The 18,262-nt window shown below is 50.4% G+C and overlaps 7 protein-coding genes across 7 annotated transcripts; 3 read left to right on the top strand and 4 right to left on the bottom strand.

Annotated features, from left to right (window-relative positions):
* Nucleotides 1-587: 587 nt before the first annotated feature.
* On the top strand, nt 588-1,605 carry CC77DRAFT_379027 (hypothetical protein). Its single transcript, XM_018531432.1, has one exon. It carries the CDS (start codon nt 902-904, stop codon nt 1,496-1,498), a length of 597 nt encoding a protein of 198 aa, XP_018381921.1. The 5' UTR covers nt 588-901; the 3' UTR covers nt 1,499-1,605.
* On the bottom strand, nt 1,535-5,546 carry CC77DRAFT_1023857 (hypothetical protein). Its single transcript, XM_018525747.1, has 4 exons — nt 4,894-5,546; nt 2,421-4,846; nt 2,285-2,365; nt 1,535-2,234 (listed from the first exon to the last, which is right to left on the bottom strand). The coding sequence occupies exons 1-4, from the start codon at nt 5,442-5,444 to the stop codon at nt 1,714-1,716; spliced, it is 3,579 nt and encodes a 1,192-aa protein (XP_018381920.1). The 5' UTR covers nt 5,445-5,546; the 3' UTR covers nt 1,535-1,713.
* A 1,112-nt stretch (nt 5,547-6,658) lies between these two features.
* On the bottom strand, nt 6,659-7,695 carry CC77DRAFT_379024 (hypothetical protein). Its single transcript, XM_018531431.1, has one exon. It carries the CDS (start codon nt 7,531-7,533, stop codon nt 6,949-6,951), a length of 585 nt encoding a protein of 194 aa, XP_018381919.1. The 5' UTR covers nt 7,534-7,695; the 3' UTR covers nt 6,659-6,948.
* A 163-nt stretch (nt 7,696-7,858) lies between these two features.
* Nucleotides 7,859-9,829, top strand: CC77DRAFT_1012120 (hypothetical protein; the record flags this gene model as incomplete). The annotated part of the gene is made up of 4 exons (XM_018523749.1): nt 7,859-8,873; nt 8,924-9,026; nt 9,080-9,599; nt 9,650-9,829. The coding sequence occupies 4 exons, from the start codon at nt 7,859-7,861 to the stop codon at nt 9,827-9,829; spliced, it is 1,818 nt and encodes a 605-aa protein (XP_018381918.1).
* A 1,046-nt stretch (nt 9,830-10,875) lies between these two features.
* On the top strand, nt 10,876-12,740 carry CC77DRAFT_379483 (CBD9-like protein). The gene is made up of 4 exons (XM_018531433.1): nt 10,876-11,129; nt 11,216-11,434; nt 11,496-12,037; nt 12,092-12,740. The coding sequence occupies exons 1-4, from the start codon at nt 11,081-11,083 to the stop codon at nt 12,659-12,661; spliced, it is 1,380 nt and encodes a 459-aa protein (XP_018381917.1). The 5' UTR covers nt 10,876-11,080; the 3' UTR covers nt 12,662-12,740.
* A 202-nt stretch (nt 12,741-12,942) lies between these two features.
* CC77DRAFT_1064951 (hypothetical protein) lies at nt 12,943-13,899 on the bottom strand (the record flags this gene model as incomplete). Its single annotated transcript, XM_018528772.1, has 1 exon — nt 12,943-13,899. One exon carries the CDS (start codon nt 13,897-13,899, stop codon nt 12,943-12,945), a length of 957 nt encoding a protein of 318 aa, XP_018381916.1.
* Nucleotides 13,900-15,625: 1,726 nt separating this feature from the next.
* On the bottom strand, nt 15,626-16,873 carry CC77DRAFT_378944 (hypothetical protein). The gene has a single exon (XM_018531429.1). The coding sequence runs from the start codon at nt 16,548-16,550 to the stop codon at nt 15,795-15,797; it is 756 nt and encodes a 251-aa protein (XP_018381915.1). The 5' UTR covers nt 16,551-16,873; the 3' UTR covers nt 15,626-15,794.
* Between the last annotated feature and the right edge of the window lie 1,389 nt (nt 16,874-18,262).

Raw genomic sequence — 18,262 nt, 5'->3', positions numbered from 1 at the left:
GCAGCAGTCGTCTCAGCCTAGCCACCCAAGCCTGTATACGGTAATCATGGAAACAGGTGGTGACTGGGCGCAGGAAAAAAGTGGCGCGCTACCAACCATCAAACTGCCACAAAGAGTGGAGCCTGGCAAGCACTTCGCAAACGGTGTTCTCGTACTCACTGCACAGCCCACGAAGCGACGTGGACAAACTGGTGCAAGAGTTTCAGGCCTCGTCAGCCCCCGGCCAACCGAGAGCCGCCGCGACGCAGTCGAAACATGGGTTACGATGCATTAACTGGCGACATCGGCTTCTAGGAAGACCGCAGATGGTGGGACAGACAGTCGAATTTCGCTGGCCATGGACAGGGCGTTACGCGTCGGAGGCGGGCAGGCGGGAAAGGTGATGTCAGGTTATTCGATTTTTGATGGACCCTGGGGTGCTGAGGCGAAGTTCGGAAGTAGGTAGTACGATCTATTGTTGGAGTGGCGGGATACGGCTGGTGGCTTGGCACGTGCCCCCGGCTGCGTTGGCTCCCGGTAGCGTCGATCTGTTAGCCCTGTCGCGTTATCGAGTGCTAATGAGAGACGCGGTGGTGATGGAAATGATGATGTGTTAAGTGTAGATGGGATCTACAGCTGATCAAAAGCAAATATGAAGCATATAGTAGCTTCGAAGTATCCGTCTCCAGACGACTGACATCGCGACAGCTTCGCGACTCTCTTGACAAACGTTAGACCGCTCCCCCAGCCACGTCGAAAATTCGTTGTCCGTCCAACCTCATCAACACCCATCGTCAACAATTGTCAATCGTCATCATCATCTAATACCCACAAAAATCTCTCCAGATTCCACGCGTCCATCTCCACACATACATCGCCAATCACCAACCGCCCTCACCCCACCAAACAAAATCACCTCACCATGGTAACCCTCCGCGCTCCATCGTCTCTGCCGTCCACCGAACCCTCCCCCTCGCTCGCACCACCCGCCCTGTCATGGCTTTCAGGCTCCTGGAATGTAACCCACTCCACGCTGCCCATGTGGAAGAAATCGCGCAACGTGCGCATCACATACACTGCCATTCCCTCCACACAGCCCGCTCAGATCGACGACGTAGTCACGTACCAATCTCTGGGCGCCGAGAAGATCAAGACTGTGCATGGAGTTGACAAGCCGTTTGATGTACCAAATACAGCGTCAGCGTCAGGTACAGAGGGCGAAGAAGTGGCGAGTCTCGGCTACAACTGGCGTGGCAAGGGGTGGTTGGTGATTGCGACGAGCAAATGGGAGATACTAGGCTATGGCGACGAGGAGGGCACTGACAACAGTTGGGTCGTGACGTACTTTGCAAAGACGTTGTTTACCCCTGCGGGTGTAGACTTCTACTCGCGGAAAGGCAACTTGACGTCGCAAACAATTGAAAGTATCAAGGCCGGACTTGCGGGGCTTGGTGGTGATGTCGCAAAGCTGGCTAGCGAAGTGTTCGAGGTCCAGATGGATGGGGACAGGAAAGATTGAGCATGGCAAAGATGTTGAGCGATCTGAAGATTTAGCTATATACCCCGGACACGAGTCCTTTGCGCTAGAGTTGCTATGCATACCTTCTACCAATGCCCTGTATCGATGCATGTTCTCCTAGTTCACGTCGATATGATTGCACATAACTATCCACCGGTACACTTCAAGCACGAACGCACTGATCACGCCAAAACTCCATTGTTGCGTATAGTCATTCAATCCAAAAGGTTGACGTAGGGCTTCGCAGCATTTGCATATGACCGCGGCGTTTGGGGATGACTCTCTGGGACCAATGGTTCGACGTCAAGATCAAGAAGCAAGCCCATGTTTTTGGAAACAGTTGCGTCCTTCTCTGGCAACAGCTCAATCAGCTTGCCGCCTGTAGTCTCGGTCCCAGGAGTAGATGTTCGATGTGCATAGTATAGGGCTTCCACCTGCATCTTCGCGTATGCACGTGCATCGTCTTCCTGTACACCACCGCCATTAGCGTAGACATCCCACTGTACCGTAGTGCAATCTGATAGACCCGGGGTCGTCATGCGTTGAGTGGGCGCATAGGTCTGGACACCACGTTTAGAGGATCCAGGGCCGGGTAACGTGTCTTCGAGCATCAAGCTTTGCGTGTTTGGCCGGGCTCCGCGAAACGGTGCCGCCCCGTTTACTGGTTTCAAAGTCGATTTGACGCCACCACTGCGACGGTCGCACACATGACACTTGCACGGGTCGCAACACTCCGCTAAAGATTGTCAGTAAGGGGTCTTGCTTGCATTTGAAGGCAACACGTACCGATACAAGGATGACCACAAGTCTCAAGGCGCCTGGAGCATTTCTGCGTGCAGTTGATCCTGTGATGTTCAAAGGGATGACCTAGTAAGCGATTTAGTATCCGTCTCCCATATAGTTCGTATATTGGTACGCTTACATGGGTATGGGCAGCGATGTCCGCATGGCAACGACCCTTGGCACTTGATGTCACATCCACCCTTGATAAGTTCGAAGTCTTCGGGCACTTCGCACCATATCTTGCGTCCATGGTTGCTGCATTCGAGCGGGAACTGATAACCTATCCGCCGCTCTTGGCCTGTCGTCACCCTGACCTTCTTATTCCTCCACATTATCTCAATGACTGAAGCCCAAGTACCGCTTTCGCACGCAAGAAGCTCTGCATTTCCGAAGATGTAGAAGCCTCGTTTGGCTCGGGAAAGGGCGACACAGGCGCGGTTCTCGGAGTTCAGGAACCCAATGGAATGTTTGTGGTTTGATCGTACCAAAGAAAGTAGGACGATATCGTTCTCCTCGCCTTGGTAGCTGTCCACGGTTACTACCTGGATATCGTGCACTCCGCCACATAGATTCGGATGCGCCCGGAGCCTCCGCATGATCTCCTTGCGCTGACCGTTGTAGAAGGTCAATACCGTAATCTTGGTAGCATCGACACCGTTCAGAACCAAGTAGTCGAAAAATTGGACTATCATATGTGCTTCCATTGGGTTCAGCGCCGACATGTAAGTATCGCGGGTCTCTTGCCAGTCGTGACAAAAGAAGAAACTGTTGTTTCCACCCATGCCTTCGACTGGCGGGCGGTTACTAAGATCCTTTACGCTCTTGTGGTCCTTGAGTGTATCCTGGTAGATGGGATATAACAGTCGTCGTATCTCAGGTATCATACGACGTTGTCGGGTAAGCGTATCGAAGGCGACGTCATTACAGACTAAACGCTCGAAGAGTGACAAGTTCAGGAAGTATGGTTTGTCTTCAAAGGCACGCACCTGGGTGTGAGGGCGCAGCTGTTGGTGATCACCGACCAAGACGAGGTGCTCGAGACTAGGGAAACAAGCAGCGGTGACAGGAGCCTCGAGTGTTTCTGCTGCTTCTTCTACAACACAAATCCGAGTTCGGAGAGCGCAGAGTAGAGCACGATACTTTGCGAGACCGGTCGTTGTGCAGCCGATGATGCGTGCCTTGCTGAGAACACGTACATCTTCTTCCCACATACCCACCTTGCGCTGTACAACTGCTTCTTGATAAAGTTTCGCGAGCCTGCGAATTTCGATAACAATGAGTTTCTTGGCTTCGCGTTTGAAGTAGTTGTAGATCGTACCGCGATCGGCGACACGAATTGTCGTCAAGTCATTCGTTTTTCGTAAGATATCTTGGATGTCGGCGTTGCTCAGCAGATTTCCTGTACCCTTCCAGTTGTCACTGAGTTGGATCAGTGGTCCGGGTAATGCCTCAATATCATCGTCATCCTGAGCCACGGCTTCAGCCTCAAGCTCTTTCAGTTGTTCGACCTCGAAGTCGTCTTCTTCATATCCCCAGTCGAACTGTTCTGGACCGATTGGCCGATCACATGGAGCGAGACATCTACCCAGCCACTGTTCCATTAGAATCCCTGGACTATCAGAGGGTGAAACCCCCATCGTGCATTGCGATTCCATCTCCAGTGATTCGGCTTGATCCCGGGTGATCAGTCCAAGACTTCGTAGGAGCTTGTGATCAAGCGGCACCTTGTTGACTTCAAGAGGCGCAAGCAGAACCTGAAGCTGAGTAGTCAACTTCCTTATCGCAATAGTGGCTTGCGCCTTCTGACTGCCAGGCTGCTTTTGTCGAGGTAGTTCTGAGCGAACTTCGAATAAAGTTCGTTTCTTGATTTCCTTGTCCTTGCTTCTGCCTCCCAAGCGAATGTAATTGGGTTCAAATTGTGACGTATGGCGGAGCAATTGATCAAGAGCGTGGTTGGTCTGAGCTGTAACAATGATAGGCGCATCCTCTTTGCGCAAATTGTTGCAGGCAATTTGGAGCGCGACAACAGACACAAACGTCTTTCCCGTTCCTGGAGGTCCTTGTATAATGGCCAATTCGCTTGTTAGTATACGCTTCAATGCCCTGCTCTGAGAGTTGTCGAGCGAGTGCGAGGAATTTGTGGGCCAATCCTCCAGTATATTCACATTCTCGTAATCTCTACCCTCCTCGATACTTACGAGTGAGCTCAGATTGACGTAAGGGTTATGTTTGATGTAGGCCGGAGGGTCTACCTCTTTCTGGACGTGGACCAGGTACTTGGACATCGGAAATGGCTCCCTCATCAAGTGTTGGAGAGCGAGCAGTGTATGTTTAGATGCTTCGAAAAAGCTGCTTCGACACTCTACCATAATCCACTTGCGCATAGGATCTATTTCCTGGTCCTCTGGACGCGCGAAGAAGAGATCAATCTCAGGTGGGTTCTGCTCTAGTGCGGAGAGAGGACGAGCCGCAACTATAGCGAGCACACATTGGGTCTGGAATGCATCATCGGTAGGGGATAAGGCAACAAGAGTGCCAGTGATCAGCCTCTTCGACTGCTCCCATCTAGATTCGTTATTTAGAGTCAAATCTGCATCTACACCTCGGCTTACCGGATGTACTTCTTGACCCGGCCGAGGGAGAAGGCGACCCGCGTTGCTAAGCCTCGCGGCGAAAATACGAGTGACGTGATATAAACTGGATCGTAGACTCCGATGCTCTGATTCCTGTACTCTGCTTCATTCTTGAACGGATCGGCACGAACCTCGTCGATAGCTTCACGGAGCGGTCGAACAGCATCTTCACGTAGAAGCTCGTACTTGGTCCTCAAATAGTCTTCATTGTCGTCGTATGCACCTTTGGGCTTGTGTGGACGAATTCTCTCGTCAACCTCAATGAGCGCCTCGTCGTTCTTAGATTCGGATTTTTCGCACAGAACCTCCGAAGGGTTCGGGATCTCTGGCATATGCAGCCATGCCCCTCCAGTGACAGGTTTCTTAGCTAGTTCGAAGTACTCTCGGATGTCGTTGTTGGCGCGGAATGGTTCAGACATGGGGATATCATCGTGCGGAACAGAGACATTCCTGGAGGCGTTGAAGGGCATGCTGCGGAAGCGCTCTGTAAGATTGGCATTCAGTTCTCCATCTGCCAAAAGGTTAGCCATTTTCATAACGATTCCTACTAATCCAAGTGAAGATAGAAGCTCTGCAGCTCCGTAGGCAAGGAATACGAGACTTCTTTGCTACGGCGAGATATCATGGGCTGATGCGAGACACAGGACAAGACTTACATTCACAATCCAGCTGTTCTAGGCTCTCATATGTATTGTTGAATGGTGGTGCTTGTGAGCCTCTGTGGGAAGTCGTGCTGGCGCCTGCCCGCTTGTTGGCCCGGTTTGGCTTGTTGTGAGGGCCTCGCGCCATGTTCGCCTTGCGATTGTATCTGACGTTTAGAAGTGATATGTGCTGAGACGAGTAGCGATGGGAGATGAGAGAAAACAGAAAGAATTTTTGTCGTGCCTCGCGAGGTGAAGTTCGCGCGGTGAGTTGTAAACACGCAGTCACCGTGAGGAAGGAGTGGTCTAGCCACGGCAAACGGACTACTCAACCAATCAAGCAATTACTACGACGCGCACAAGTTGAGACAAGCAGGATTGTGAAATGTGATAAAGACAATTAAATGTTACTGTAGAGGTGATGCCACCAATAAGCTAAGGACTAGCTTTGTACGACTGGGTAAAGCAATCGGAAAAATTTGAAGAATTAGATGAACTAAAATGAAATGAGACTGGAGGTAAGACATAGAAGCTTTGAGCTCACGACGAGAATAGCGAGACAAGCAAGGCTCGACATTGCACCTTGTTCAAGATCTCTGCGTGCTTGAGCCTAACACTCAGTTGCTAATATCCTATGTGTTTTTGCCTTCCAGCAACGTGATTGTATCTACCATAGTTGCTAGAAATATCGAATATTGTGAATAAGCATATGGGCTTGAACTTGACATGCAAAAGTCGTAGCAGATGGAGAGAAAGGGTGAACCAACGGACTCTGCTGTGGCACTTCTGAGGAATGGCGTAAAGGAGACGGCCGTATATGAGGAACAAACACAAAGCGCAGATCAACATGAAGAACTTTTAATCGCCCCATGAGGGGGAGGTAGTGATAAGAAGTCAGAAGGCATTGGGTTTTTGATGGGTGGAGGCTCGTGTTCTTAGCGTAACTGTCTCGTGGCAGCCACCACCTGGGCACCAGGCGCCTGGACGTGGGAACTGTTAGTGTAGCCTACGCACATGCATGTGGGACTTTAAGAACTACTACAAGTTTCGAACATTATAGAACAAGCAGTAAGATGCGAAGATGATATGCGAAAGTTTTAATGCTTTTCTTTTTTGGAGGGTTGTCGCAATACTGCAGGAAAGCCCCACGTGGCACTACCCGTCCGCCTCGCTGGGCTCTTCCTCTCGTCACCTCTCGCGATGTGGCACTGAATACTGCCTCGTAAGTCTTGCAGATTAATTTTTGCTTATTGGCTATGACCAGAATGTCTTCGAATGCCATCGCTTGCTGGGGAAATTGCAGTCCAAGGTAGTATGCCCGAACAACGTCATCTTGCATGGGGTGCTGGGCAAGAGACGGACCTTACCAGGGGCAGCCAGCACGAGAATCAAGTCACAAGCCGAAGGTTTTGATGCTGCGCGTGAGATGTTTACATACTGAAGGGATATCCACGAGAAAAAGCTGATGCCGAGACAAGAAGATTTGCAATGTGGTACGAGCGGGTCGTCTCGCGCCGTCGCACACGGTGTTGGGCATGAAGATCTGATGAGATTCACCAACGACAGAGTGTCGAGTGCGCCGATCAGGCTGCCCCAGCTGGGTCCAAGTTCCGTAGTAATAGCGCTCCCGCGGCTGTCGTTCGATCAGGTAGCGACTCCATGTGGCCGCCTGAACTGTACCTGACTCCGACCTTGAATTTGGGTAAGTTTCAGCCTGGGGTCGCGAAGATCCAGGATTAATCGGCGCGTCTGCGTCTGGGGCTGTACTCTGGTAAGACTGGCACAAGCAGCCCCAGAGAGCCTCGTGGGGATGGTTCTGAGCGTGCCCAGTGACACATGACAGAACGACAGATGTCCAGCAGCCTGGCCAGCCACGTCCACTCTGGAGCCAAATCGAGTCGTCAAACTCACCGGCAGTAGGGTTGCAGGCGATTGCTTCTGCGAACTGGGCCAGAGGTGCAGGGGCTTTGGCGGCCATTGGGCAGGAAGGATCCTGGTGATCAGGGTGGGTGGTTTAGTGCAGCGTGAAGGTTACGTCATTGCAAAAGAGCGAGACAGCGCCCGACCTTGGTCCTGCTACCAACCCCACTACTCTCGCCGGGGAGTCAACTGGGCCAGCCTTCTCGATAACGTCAGGCCACGGCACAAGTTCATTCTTCGCTACCTTGATAACCCTTCTTCTTTCCTCTTCGTGTACTTTGCCCGTGCCCTTTCTTCCACCCCATCTGCTGTCTCCTGAGAGCGGCCCATCACCCCACTACCATTCCCCCCCGTCGTCGCTCACTTGTCGCTTAGCCGCACAAATGTCGCGACGCTACCCAACCGCTGAGCTGTACGAGGAGCGTGAGCGCGATTTCTACCGCAATGGAAACCGCAGCGAGCGCAACTATGAGGAGCTCGACCTCGAGCTGCGGCGTGGCGCAGGCCCTGACCCCCGTCGCAGCGCCCCCGACTTCTTCCGCGAGGACTACAACCGCCCGACTGCCGGGCCCATGGTGCTGAGAGGCCGTGACGAGGACAACTTCTCCCGAGCAGGACCCCGCAGCAGCCGTGGTGGTTTCGACGATGATGTGCGCTCAACTCGAAGCCGTCCCCCGCCTCCGCCGTCTGCTATGCGGGGCATGGAGCGTGACGACATCAGCATCCGCCATAGCGAGGCTCCAACACGCCGCGGCCGGGACGAAATCGACGAGACAGACATTACAATCAAGCGCCGCGAGCAGTCTCGAGGCCCGCCCGAGCGCGACGACATTGTCTTCCGCCGTGGTGATGGTCCCCCAGTCAGGTCCGTCAGCCGACCTGCCCCGCGTCAGGTGGATGACGACGACGTGCGCTTCCGGGGCCGCGGTGGAAACGACATCGACTTCCACGCTTCTCGCAGCGAAGTCAGCCGCCACGGCAGGGACGTCTCTGCTGAGCGAGGCTCCATCCGCTTCCAGGAGCGTGACGGCAACTTTGAGATTCGCGCCAACCGCCGAGAGTTCAGCCGCGATGGCAGGGACACAAGCAGAGAGAGGAGCTCCTTGACTATTAGAGGTCGCGAGAGGAGTCTTCCTCCCCCAGCACGCAACCGCGGCGACCTGGTCGCTAGGGAGCGCGAGGAGTTTGTCATCCGTCGCCCACGCGCCGAGTCTCCACCTGCGAACAACCGAGAAGTCATAAGAGACGAAATCATCATCAGACGCAAGGAGGAGCGAGCACCCACTCCCTCTCCCTCCCCATCCCCGCCTCCCCCACCACCACCGCCAGCCCCTGAGCCAGAGATCCGCCCTCCCATCATCCAGGAGATCATCACACATCACAGACACATTGACCATGGTGAGTGGTCTGGCTAAAAGCATCTACATCCAATACTGACAGTCGTACAGGTGTCGTCAGGGCGCGTTCGCCAACACCCCCTCCCCCACCTGCGCCACCGTCTCCTCCCCCTCCAATCAACGAGACCCTCGAGATCGAGATCAACCGACGAGAGTGAGTACCCACTTTAGATGCCATCTACACAACGCAATCTGACAAATCCCCAGGAGCCACAGCCGTGGACGTGGCAGGAGCAACTTCGAGGAGCTCGATATTGATATCAACTTCAACCGCGACCAGGTACGTCACCGCGAGCGGTCGTTTAGTCCCCCAAGGCGTGTGCACACAGCCCCTATGCCCGATTCGGACTTTGATTTGGAAGCCGATTTCTACAATCGCAAAGCACTTGAGCGCGCCTACCCGGGTGAAGCTTGGAATGGAGTAACCAAAGACTGGTCCATCATCGACGTGCCGCCCGGCACCAGTCGCGTGCGCATGGATGGCATCGGTGGTGCTGCCCAAGAGATCACCTGGCAGCGCTACAATGGCGTTCGCAGATCAAAGTTCATCAGCGGTGACGACGAACATACCACTGACATTTACAACCAGGGATCGGTGAAACAAAAGAAGAAGGACATGTGGACCGAGATCACAAAGGACCTGGTGATCCGTGAAGCCATCGACTCAATGGGCTATTCGTGCGAGGAGACCGACGACTTCTTCTACGTCATGGAATACCTGCGATACGTAAGTTTATGACCATACTCGCGATATGCAGTGTGCTGACCCCCACCCAGGAGGATGTGTTGCATCTCGTCGAGATTTCTGATGAGATCCGTCGCAAGCGCAAGAGTCGCATCCGGGAGATTGAGATTGAGCGCAAATCAATTCACGATTCTCGCCCAGCGTCAGCCTACGACGACCGCTTCTACGAGCACGAGGTATCGTTCGACAGCCGTCGCAGCCGATACCGTTAGATTCTGGATGTGAACAAGAATCTTCGTACAGTTTTCATTTGATGCCGGACCTGCGGGTTGGACTCGAGAGCCCTTCAGAGAAGTCTTGCATCATCATCGAGCCTGCGACAACCCGCATCATTACATCTCGTTGGGCAGATTTTTCGGTTCGACCAGCATGTTCTGATGCGTCTTTGCATCCCCGACCAACGCTCACGGGCTTCCAGCGCGCTTGTCGGAGAAAGTCTCAACATGACACGAACCGACTCACAAGATCTCTACGACTTGCAACGAGGATACGGCCTGTAGCACTAACGAATATGACGATTATGACTAGCATACCCGGAGCGAGTGAGGAAGAGGTGGTTTTTGCGGTTTTTCTTTGATGCTTGTTCGGATGTGGGAATTGATCAAAGTGGCAGGTGTTGGGGAGGTACATAATTCTCTTTTCTCTGCTGTTCCCAATCAAATTTATGAGTTCATTGGCGTTCACCGTGTGATCTGATACTTGCAAACTATCGATAAACTCTATTCTGGTGTGCTGTGGGGTTGAAGAAAACTGCTTTTAGTGATGGCAGTGTGCATGCAGCAAAAGCAAGGACGTACACGAGGTCAGACCACAAGTTCATTGAAACCCTTGCCCTTTCAACCCACCACCATTGTAATCACTTCTCTGCGACATCCGAATTCAACATTATGCAATGTATCTCCAAGTATCCATCTGTCTCTCATTGTGTCCTATATACAGCACGAAAGCGCCTGTGTACTAAAAATACTAACGACGCCGATTACCCCGCTTGGCACGTCCCCCCTGTCTTTACGGGCGCTTCCACGACTGTTACACGACACGCAAACACGATGAAACCCCTGTCGCGAGCGCGCCATCTCCCTAAGCGCCCACTCCACATGCTCAATCTCACTTGGTCTCGCGCCGCTGACTGGCTCAGTGCCCATAGGTACTTTCCAAGATAAGACATTTTAAGTTGACTTTGCCGCAAGGCGAGTGGTTGGATGCGGTGATGGGGTCGCTTTTTTGGCTGTTTCATGTGAGCGATGGGGTAGCATGCGGTATGGCGTGGTTGAGTGACGTTTGTACGCAGAGTATAAGGTCCCGAAGGGAGGCGTTGGGGCTAGTTGTTTATGCTGTGATACTTTGAAACTGGAGCTGGAGCTGTTGTTACCTTCCCTCTTTGTTTTTCTTTGGTTTGCTTTGGAACTGAAGTGTCCTGTCGATCTTTGCGCGCTTTTGAGGGTACTGATCCTGTGTTTGCGATGATGGATGTGAAGCAAAAGTTTGGCGCAGTGATTGCGTTGCTAGCTTGTAAGTCGCTCTTTAAGTAGCCTCAGCTGCAATACGATTGCGCGTCTGTCAACGCATGTTGCTAACTTGACTCTCAGTCTTCCCAGCGCTCATATCATGTCAAAACACAACAACAAACGCCACAACCGCATCAACCTTCTACCTGGATCGAACGGAAACCCAGTTCTCAATTAACATCGCGGATGACTCGGACGACATCTTCATCTACTATGCTAGTCCGGCATATTCGTGGGTTGGCGTTGGTTTCGGTGAGAAGATGGAAGGAAGCCTAATGTTCATCATGTACCCCAATGCGAAGAGTGATAGTACGCACTACTCCATGTTGACGTCAAGTCAAGTTGGAAGATGGATATTAACAGGTACCAGACGTAACAATTTCACCGCGCATCGGCTCCAAGGCTTCCGAGCCAACATTCAACTCCTCGATATCCCTTACTATCCTTCCAGGAACCCGGATCGACGACGATATGCTCATCTTGAGAGCGCGGTGTGGCAACTGTCGTTCTTTCATCGACACTGAAGCGACAGCCCACCCGATGGTTTTCGCCTTTGGTCAAGCACAGAACCTGCAATCCAACTCGCCTTCTGCAGACCTCAAACGGCATATCCGCTTTGGTCACTTCACCATGGATATGTCGACAGCAACAGGTGCGGGCGGTGTGCCAGTCAAGAGCAATGCGCTGAATGGTGTGAGCATGGTGGGTGAGATGACAAGAGACCATGATAGAGCGAATCTTGCACACGCTGTAATCGGATGTCTCGCGCTTTTTATACTCTGGCCGCTCAACATGCTCATCGTGTGCTTGTTCAAGAACATCAAGGTACACGTTATACTCAGCGTCATCATCATGATCTTCCTGATCGTGAGCTACACATTGGGTGGGATCACCAGTGCAGAGTACAACCGCGTAAGTTCTCTGTGACCATCAAGATTAGCATCTCCATACTAACGCAACCCAAAGTCAAAAGCTTTCAACACACCTCACCAAATCCTCGCATTCACATGTCTCCTCCCTCTCCTCTTAACCAGTGCCCTCCCATCTCTGAAGCCCTACCTCCCCCGCCTCCAAAAGGCTGTCCACACACCACTCGTTTCGACCTCTTTTCTCCTGCTCGTCCTAACTGGCGGCCTGGGTCTCCATCTCTCTGATCAGACCCGCCCGATAATCCTCGTCTACACCGCTGTATCCATCGCCGTTTGCGTGTTCATCTTCATACTGCAGTCGTGCATTCGGAAACGTGGATCTGCGTACTCACGCGCTGCAAAACGACAAAATCGCGGCTCGGGAGAAGAGAGCGATGAGATGGTTATGCTGGGTAAGATGGAGGAGGTGCCTGGATATGGGAATTTGCCATATGGGTATGGTGCAAGTCAAAGTGGAAGTGGGGAGTTTGGTGCGGATGGCCAAACACAACCGCAGCAGCATCAGAGGAACCAAAGTCGCACGCACTATGGTGGCGGGACGATGCCGGGTCCACAGTACTTGCTCAACATGCATCCGGGAGTACCGGTGCAGGTTAGTCGAATGTAAGTGTAGCGATGCTTAGGCCTCATGATGTTACGATTAGCATGGCGTTTGGTTAGTTACAGTGTCTGGGTTTTTGTACATTAGATCTTTGTTGTTTTAGGACGTCTTAAAGCGAGAGATACCATGGGGGTGTTGTGTAGGCATTTTTGGAGTTGACTAGCTACGTTTTGTCTGCAATTGCATTATCGACATATCTTTTGACGATGTCATTCGAAACCTGCTGGCTATCACATCCGAGCTGAATGCTATGTCCTTGATGTAGCTTTTCCAGCTTTGCGTTTTGATTAAAGAAGGTCTTGAAAAGCCCAGTCTGGAATTTTCTTACGGAGATAGATCCACTCTCCGCTGTCAGTCTCGCCAACAGACACGACTCCTAATAACTTCTGGGCGTCGCTGACCTGGCCAAAGATAACAGGAACAATGGGATAACAGGGGAGGCGCACATACTGTGATTTGGACCCTGTGAGCCGTCTGAGTGTGATACCAGGCCAGCAATTCTCAAACTTCGGATCTTCAAAGCAGCAGTCGAGCACAGCCAGGAAACGGTCATACCCGAGTGCTAATGCATGTGAAGAATCATTGGTGGGCTCTCGGATGCGGAGCTTGATCTTAACGCCACGGTTTGTACTTGAGAATTCCTCGTCTAGCCTATCCTTGTCGTCAAATCTGCGATTGACTATTTCCCTTGAATCTCTGAACTGCCCAGGATGAGCTGCAAATACCGAACTGGGCCATTCAAGGGTAAGGACGTCGTCCACGGGGTCTTCCTCGTTCCATGCGAAGAGGCTGTGATCTGCGGAGTCTTTCATGATCTCTTCCTGTAGCCGAACGAAAGCCTTATTTCCTTCACCATACAACAGCGGCATGTTGATGTCAAAGATACCCATGAGAGAATATGCCATGTCTTCTGTTCGTGTCGTCGTGCGTCCGGACATCCAGCTCATACGCTTTGCGATACTCTGATCCTCTACGGCGTCTGTACCCGCAAGCACATTTGCGCTAATACCAGTTATGCGTTCCTGTTTCGCGCAACATAAGGCCTTCTGGCCGACAGATATCCAATCTTTGCCATAAAACACGATGTTCTTTGGTGCTATCAATTCTTGTAGTGTCCAACCGCGAGTGAACCATCGCGACTTGGCTAGCTCATCGTTACTAAACCAGTCGTCTGATCTGGCGTACACGCTGACATCGTCGAGATAGGCATAGCAAAGTGTTGCGTCTTTATACCATCGAAACATGCTGTTGATTGCTTCGCTCAGCTCAGCGGAAGATGTCTTGTCGATACAAACTCATACCGCACTTGCGACAACATCGACTTTATTCAACCGCTTACGCGACCTGTAATTTTTATTTCTTAGCTTATTCTATAAATCATGTATGAACCCTTCCTTTAATTTTTGAAACCACTTATTACTATAGTCTATATTAGACGCACATTCCCTGTGATCATACTGCTCAGGCTTGGGGCCCCGAAAACGAGGCCCCCTCCCTCACATTCTTGCTTCTCACTCATGTCAGAGAAGTGAAATAATTTGCTAGTAATAGATGAGTACGCCTCCTTCCCGTAGCTACAAAATAACTGCCTTCCCACTTAACTAATTCTTGGTGTCCTTAGTACTCCTCTTGAATTATTACCACAATTATTAAGGACAAATAGACCGCGCCCGCTTCCCAACTCGGCTTATTGATACAGCCACATTGACTCAGTAAAATTAACCCCGGCTCAACCGGGCTCATACTTGCACCACCTCAACTCGCGCTCTGCTTATGCTTGCTCGCCGTCATTTCAAGCACGATCATGGCCGCTCAAACTCAATCTAATTGGCTCAAGCTGCTCATGACCTCACTCAGACTTGCTCGCGATCCCGATTCTAGGACCTTCCTAACATGGTACCAGAAAATGTCAAGTGTGCGCGACCTAAACGGGGTTCCCTGTTCCGGGGCACTCTCCAAAGAACGCCTGGAGGCGATGTGTCATCGCTGTCTCTTTGCTGATGTTGTGATAGTAATGCTATTAGCATTCCAGTGCATATTTTATTCTCCTGAAGACGTGCGGGTCGATTTGTAACTAAAGCATGTCCTGTCACCTTTTTATATTAAGCTCAAGAGAACTCTCTACCCTTCTCTTAAGCATCTTCATCTAATTTATATAAAATAGTTTTAATAGTATTAATCATTTAGGCTAGGACTTAGACGGACTTCAGACAGCTGTATATTAATTCTCAGGGTGTTTTCTTAAAGGACTTTAGCTATATTATCCTATAAATTCTTTCTGTTTACTTATAAATGTGTTCTAAGAGTTTCTCTCGGCATAACACTCTCTAATAATCACGATCAACATTGCTCTAACGCATCTTTCTATTACACTGTTACTTGTTCACGGCAAAGAAAATTGTTAAACGCGTTTAGCATTCTATCGATGGATATATTTGAACTTAGTAGGGACCATTTCTGGTCCACCCCCCAATCAAATCGGCCCACTTGGATGGATGATGTCCACGCTGTTCTTGATTTGTGGCTGTGTATCATGGAACGGATCAACTATGATAGATCCTATATCTGGACCCTTTCGTTCACGTGGAAAGAAAAGGTGAAGACGACAGGGCTAATAGAGGAGTACATTGAAAGATAGAAAGAAGGTCTTGACCTGGATCATCCTTTTGCGAAGAGCTCAGGACATATACAGAATTGGTGTCATATAGAGATAACTAAGATCAGGCAACAGCATAGCAGCTAGTGTTAGTACACAGAACGATGGCGCGACTGTCGCGAAGTTTGTCAAATATGCGCATTATTGGACCGTGTTAAACAATGTGCAACGGTGTCTAAAAGCGCCCGCAAAGATGTTATTTTCTAGAGAGTATTAAACAGTCACTCTTTCACGGCGTATCAACATTTCCTATTCTGGAGTCTCACTCGCTACGCTTAGTTCAACTCTAGAGGGGGTGTGTCAAATAGATAAAACGCCATATGGGTCATCTCGGACCCCTTTGTATAAGATTTTGTACGGTATCTAGTCCAGGCTGTCCCATCAGTTTTCTGCGGCACCAACCTACAATTTAACACTTATGGCTTCTTAATTCATGGATTTTTACGTGAATTTATCGATCATTTGACACAAACAGCTCGTTTTCTAGTCTTCTGAAGTTGGCCAATAAACCCATCTAAGACGAATGGTAGATAAACTAGGGAGCCCCGAGCCTGCCTTGTCGATTGGAGTGGCCGCTTCATGTCCTTCGCTAGCATCCTTAGCCACCGATTCATCTGATTCGCGTCCATCGCGAATACTTCTCGCCCCATTGTCGACCGGTATTATATGCTCATCGCAGTAGGCGCAGTGAGGGAGCCCGGACAAACAATGGTGGAACGAATTTGACTTTGTATGGTCTTCTTGTGCTTCATGCTCATTCGACCTATTCAACCCGAGCCAGTCGAACAATCTTTCCGTTGATGTGTACATGGGACGAGAATTTGGATTCAGACTCTCCACGATGAGAATGGCTCCTAGAAGTCCGGCCCATACTGGATGAAATCTCTCCTTGCAGTGGCTGGTGTTGGTCGTATCGGCTCTCTGCTCTCGACAATGCCTCCATCTAGCGACTGGTCGTATACGGGAGTTGTCGAGTTCATATCGCCCGTTGTGCGCTTTCGTTCCGTAGCCTGGTAACCGTCGCAACCGAGTCATTGCTTCTGGTCTTCGTTGCGGACGACGAGTGCAATTGGAAGGTTCGTTCGCCGGTATTTGAGTGTGTAAATACCGTGTTAGGGGTAGCGCAGAACGAAGCGGCTGTTCAATTGCTTGACTAAACTTCGATGCTTCCAACAGGGTGACAGGTGCTACTCTTCTGGCAAGCGAGCTACGTGCCTTGCAAAAGATAGACGAAGACATGTTGCTTTCAACCTATTGCGCTCTCACGGTAGAAGAGGTGTTGCTTTAGCGGATCGGCGCAGAAGAAGTCGGTCACCACGTAGAGAGGGTTGAACCGAAGTCAGGGTCCCAAGGGACATCACAAGCAATAATGGTATGCTTTATGTTCACCTGGATTTCGAAGTGCTCGAAGTGGCGACGTTGTTATAGTCGGCACGGTCGTGAAGATGATGGATATTAGTAGTTTTTTGGTCGTGTGACTGAGATGGAAGATGGGTTTCGATGCCAGTAGTGTGATAACAGGAAGAAGAAATGGGAAGGGCGCTTGCAGAGGCCCCTAATATATATCTGTGTGGGGTGGTCTGGGCTCGTACCGCAGGGAACTTTGGTGGTATTCATGACTAATGAACAAGCTGTGACTCGCCGTTCGTCTTTGCTTCACTAAACTGAAACAAAACTAGAAAGCGAATAGAGAGATGCGCAAGACGTCTAACATAGGTACTTGTCTTTTGCGAAGGACATAATCTATCTTAACAAAGATTAGGAAATAAGGAGTTTAAGTGTAGGGTAAGCAGCTATAGACTAAGCTTAGAGAAGTATAGCTAGACTTCATATAATATAAAGAGGTAAAAAAGATTAACTTAGCGCGTTACTTATTAAAAGAGACAATAACGCTAGCTACGTATAATATTAAAGGCTAGCTTTATCTTGCTATTAATGTATTAAGAACTAATAAAATTAAAACTTTACTGCTTATGTATCCTAAGTCAGCGCACCCAGCGCCAACAGTATAACCCCTTACGGTTTCCGTCCACTATTGCTGGCTATGTCATACTTGCATCCTCCTCCTTGTCAGTCAAATTGTGACGCACCTGGGCTTCATGATCGCCTGTGTAGTTCTCCGCTCGACACGCATCCTCAAAAGACCCACAACCGCGACGATTGCAAGTAATGATTCTGAATGAATTGCAGACTCACGCTTGGGCCCTTTGCGCTACTGGCTACTCTTTGGAGCCATGAACTCAACTACCACCATCGTGAGAATGAAGCTTCCCGAAGCGGCTTGAAAGAAGCAAGATTCTGCCGCCTTTTGCAGTTCGACGATTTCCTTCGTGCTTTCTACGCAATCTCACAGATTGTGCTTCCAGTTTAGCTTCATTTCTTGCAAGTGCAAGTACGCGATGTTTGTTTACCAACAGCTAAGAGCACCTACTTCCAGATTCCGTAGGCGAAGAACCACCGGGCGGGAAGGAGCCTGAGGGCGAATACAAAGCCCGCAAATTTCGTCACCCAATAGGAGATCTGTGTGAAGTAGAAGAAATACTTTGATTCGGCCTTTAAGCTAGATTACCGCCTATCACATCTCCAGAATCAATACCCTCCTCTACGACAGGAGCTCCAGTCCCTTTCTCCTTGAACGCGACCTCTTCGTCTGAGAGATCAGATGTCAGTCGCGATGTGGGTGGGTAGTTGAGTATTGCTCTTTCCAGTTTCCTTGTTTACTGCAACTGTTATGGTGGACCAATGTGAAGAGCAGGTACGGCCGCCAGAGGTAGGTATATACTCGTTCACCCCCGGAATACTATGTTTCTTTCCCTTCACGAACATCTTTACAGCAGCATTCGGTCAGTACGGTTCATTTTGTCATACTCCAGCTCCAGACGATGTCATATCGCACTGCCTCTATCACTCTCATGTTTTCTTTCGTCTAAAGTTCTGCAAACGAAGCTGCA

Source organism: Alternaria alternata, assembly GCF_001642055.1.
Source record: "Alternaria alternata strain SRC1lrK2f unplaced genomic scaffold CC77scaffold_21, whole genome shotgun sequence".
Taxonomy (NCBI): domain Eukaryota; kingdom Fungi; phylum Ascomycota; class Dothideomycetes; order Pleosporales; family Pleosporaceae; genus Alternaria; species Alternaria alternata.
The sequence above is the reverse complement of the archived record's forward strand: the minus strand, read 5'-3'. Positions and strand labels throughout refer to the sequence as shown.

What these genes read in the sequence shown, in the direction of transcription:
- CC77DRAFT_379027 (XM_018531432.1), top strand. Translation starts at nt 902, where the DNA reads ATGGTAACCCTCCGCGCTCCATCGTCTCTGCCGTCCACCGAACCCTCC.
- CC77DRAFT_1023857 (XM_018525747.1), bottom strand. Translation starts at nt 5,444, where the DNA reads ATGGCTAACCTTTTGGCAGATGGAGAACTGAATGCCAATCTTACAGAG. An exon ending in CGGGTCAAGAAGTACATCCG is followed by an intron (nt 4,847 to 4,893) that starts GTAAGCCGAGGT and finishes TAACGAATCTAG; the next exon opens with ATGGGAGCAGTCGAAGAGGC. An exon ending in TTGTGGTCATCCTTGTATCG is followed by an intron (nt 2,235 to 2,284) that starts GTACGTGTTGCC and finishes GACAATCTTTAG; the next exon opens with CGGAGTGTTGCGACCCGTGC.
- CC77DRAFT_379024 (XM_018531431.1), bottom strand. Translation starts at nt 7,533, where the DNA reads ATGGCCGCCAAAGCCCCTGCACCTCTGGCCCAGTTCGCAGAAGCAATC.
- CC77DRAFT_379483 (XM_018531433.1), top strand. Translation starts at nt 11,081, where the DNA reads ATGATGGATGTGAAGCAAAAGTTTGGCGCAGTGATTGCGTTGCTAGCT. An exon ending in AGTGATTGCGTTGCTAGCTT is followed by an intron (nt 11,130 to 11,215) that starts GTAAGTCGCTCT and finishes CAGTCTTCCCAG; the next exon opens with CGCTCATATCATGTCAAAAC. An exon ending in CCAGTGCAGAGTACAACCGC is followed by an intron (nt 12,038 to 12,091) that starts GTAAGTTCTCTG and finishes CGCAACCCAAAG; the next exon opens with TCAAAAGCTTTCAACACACC.
- CC77DRAFT_378944 (XM_018531429.1), bottom strand. Translation starts at nt 16,550, where the DNA reads ATGTCTTCGTCTATCTTTTGCAAGGCACGTAGCTCGCTTGCCAGAAGA.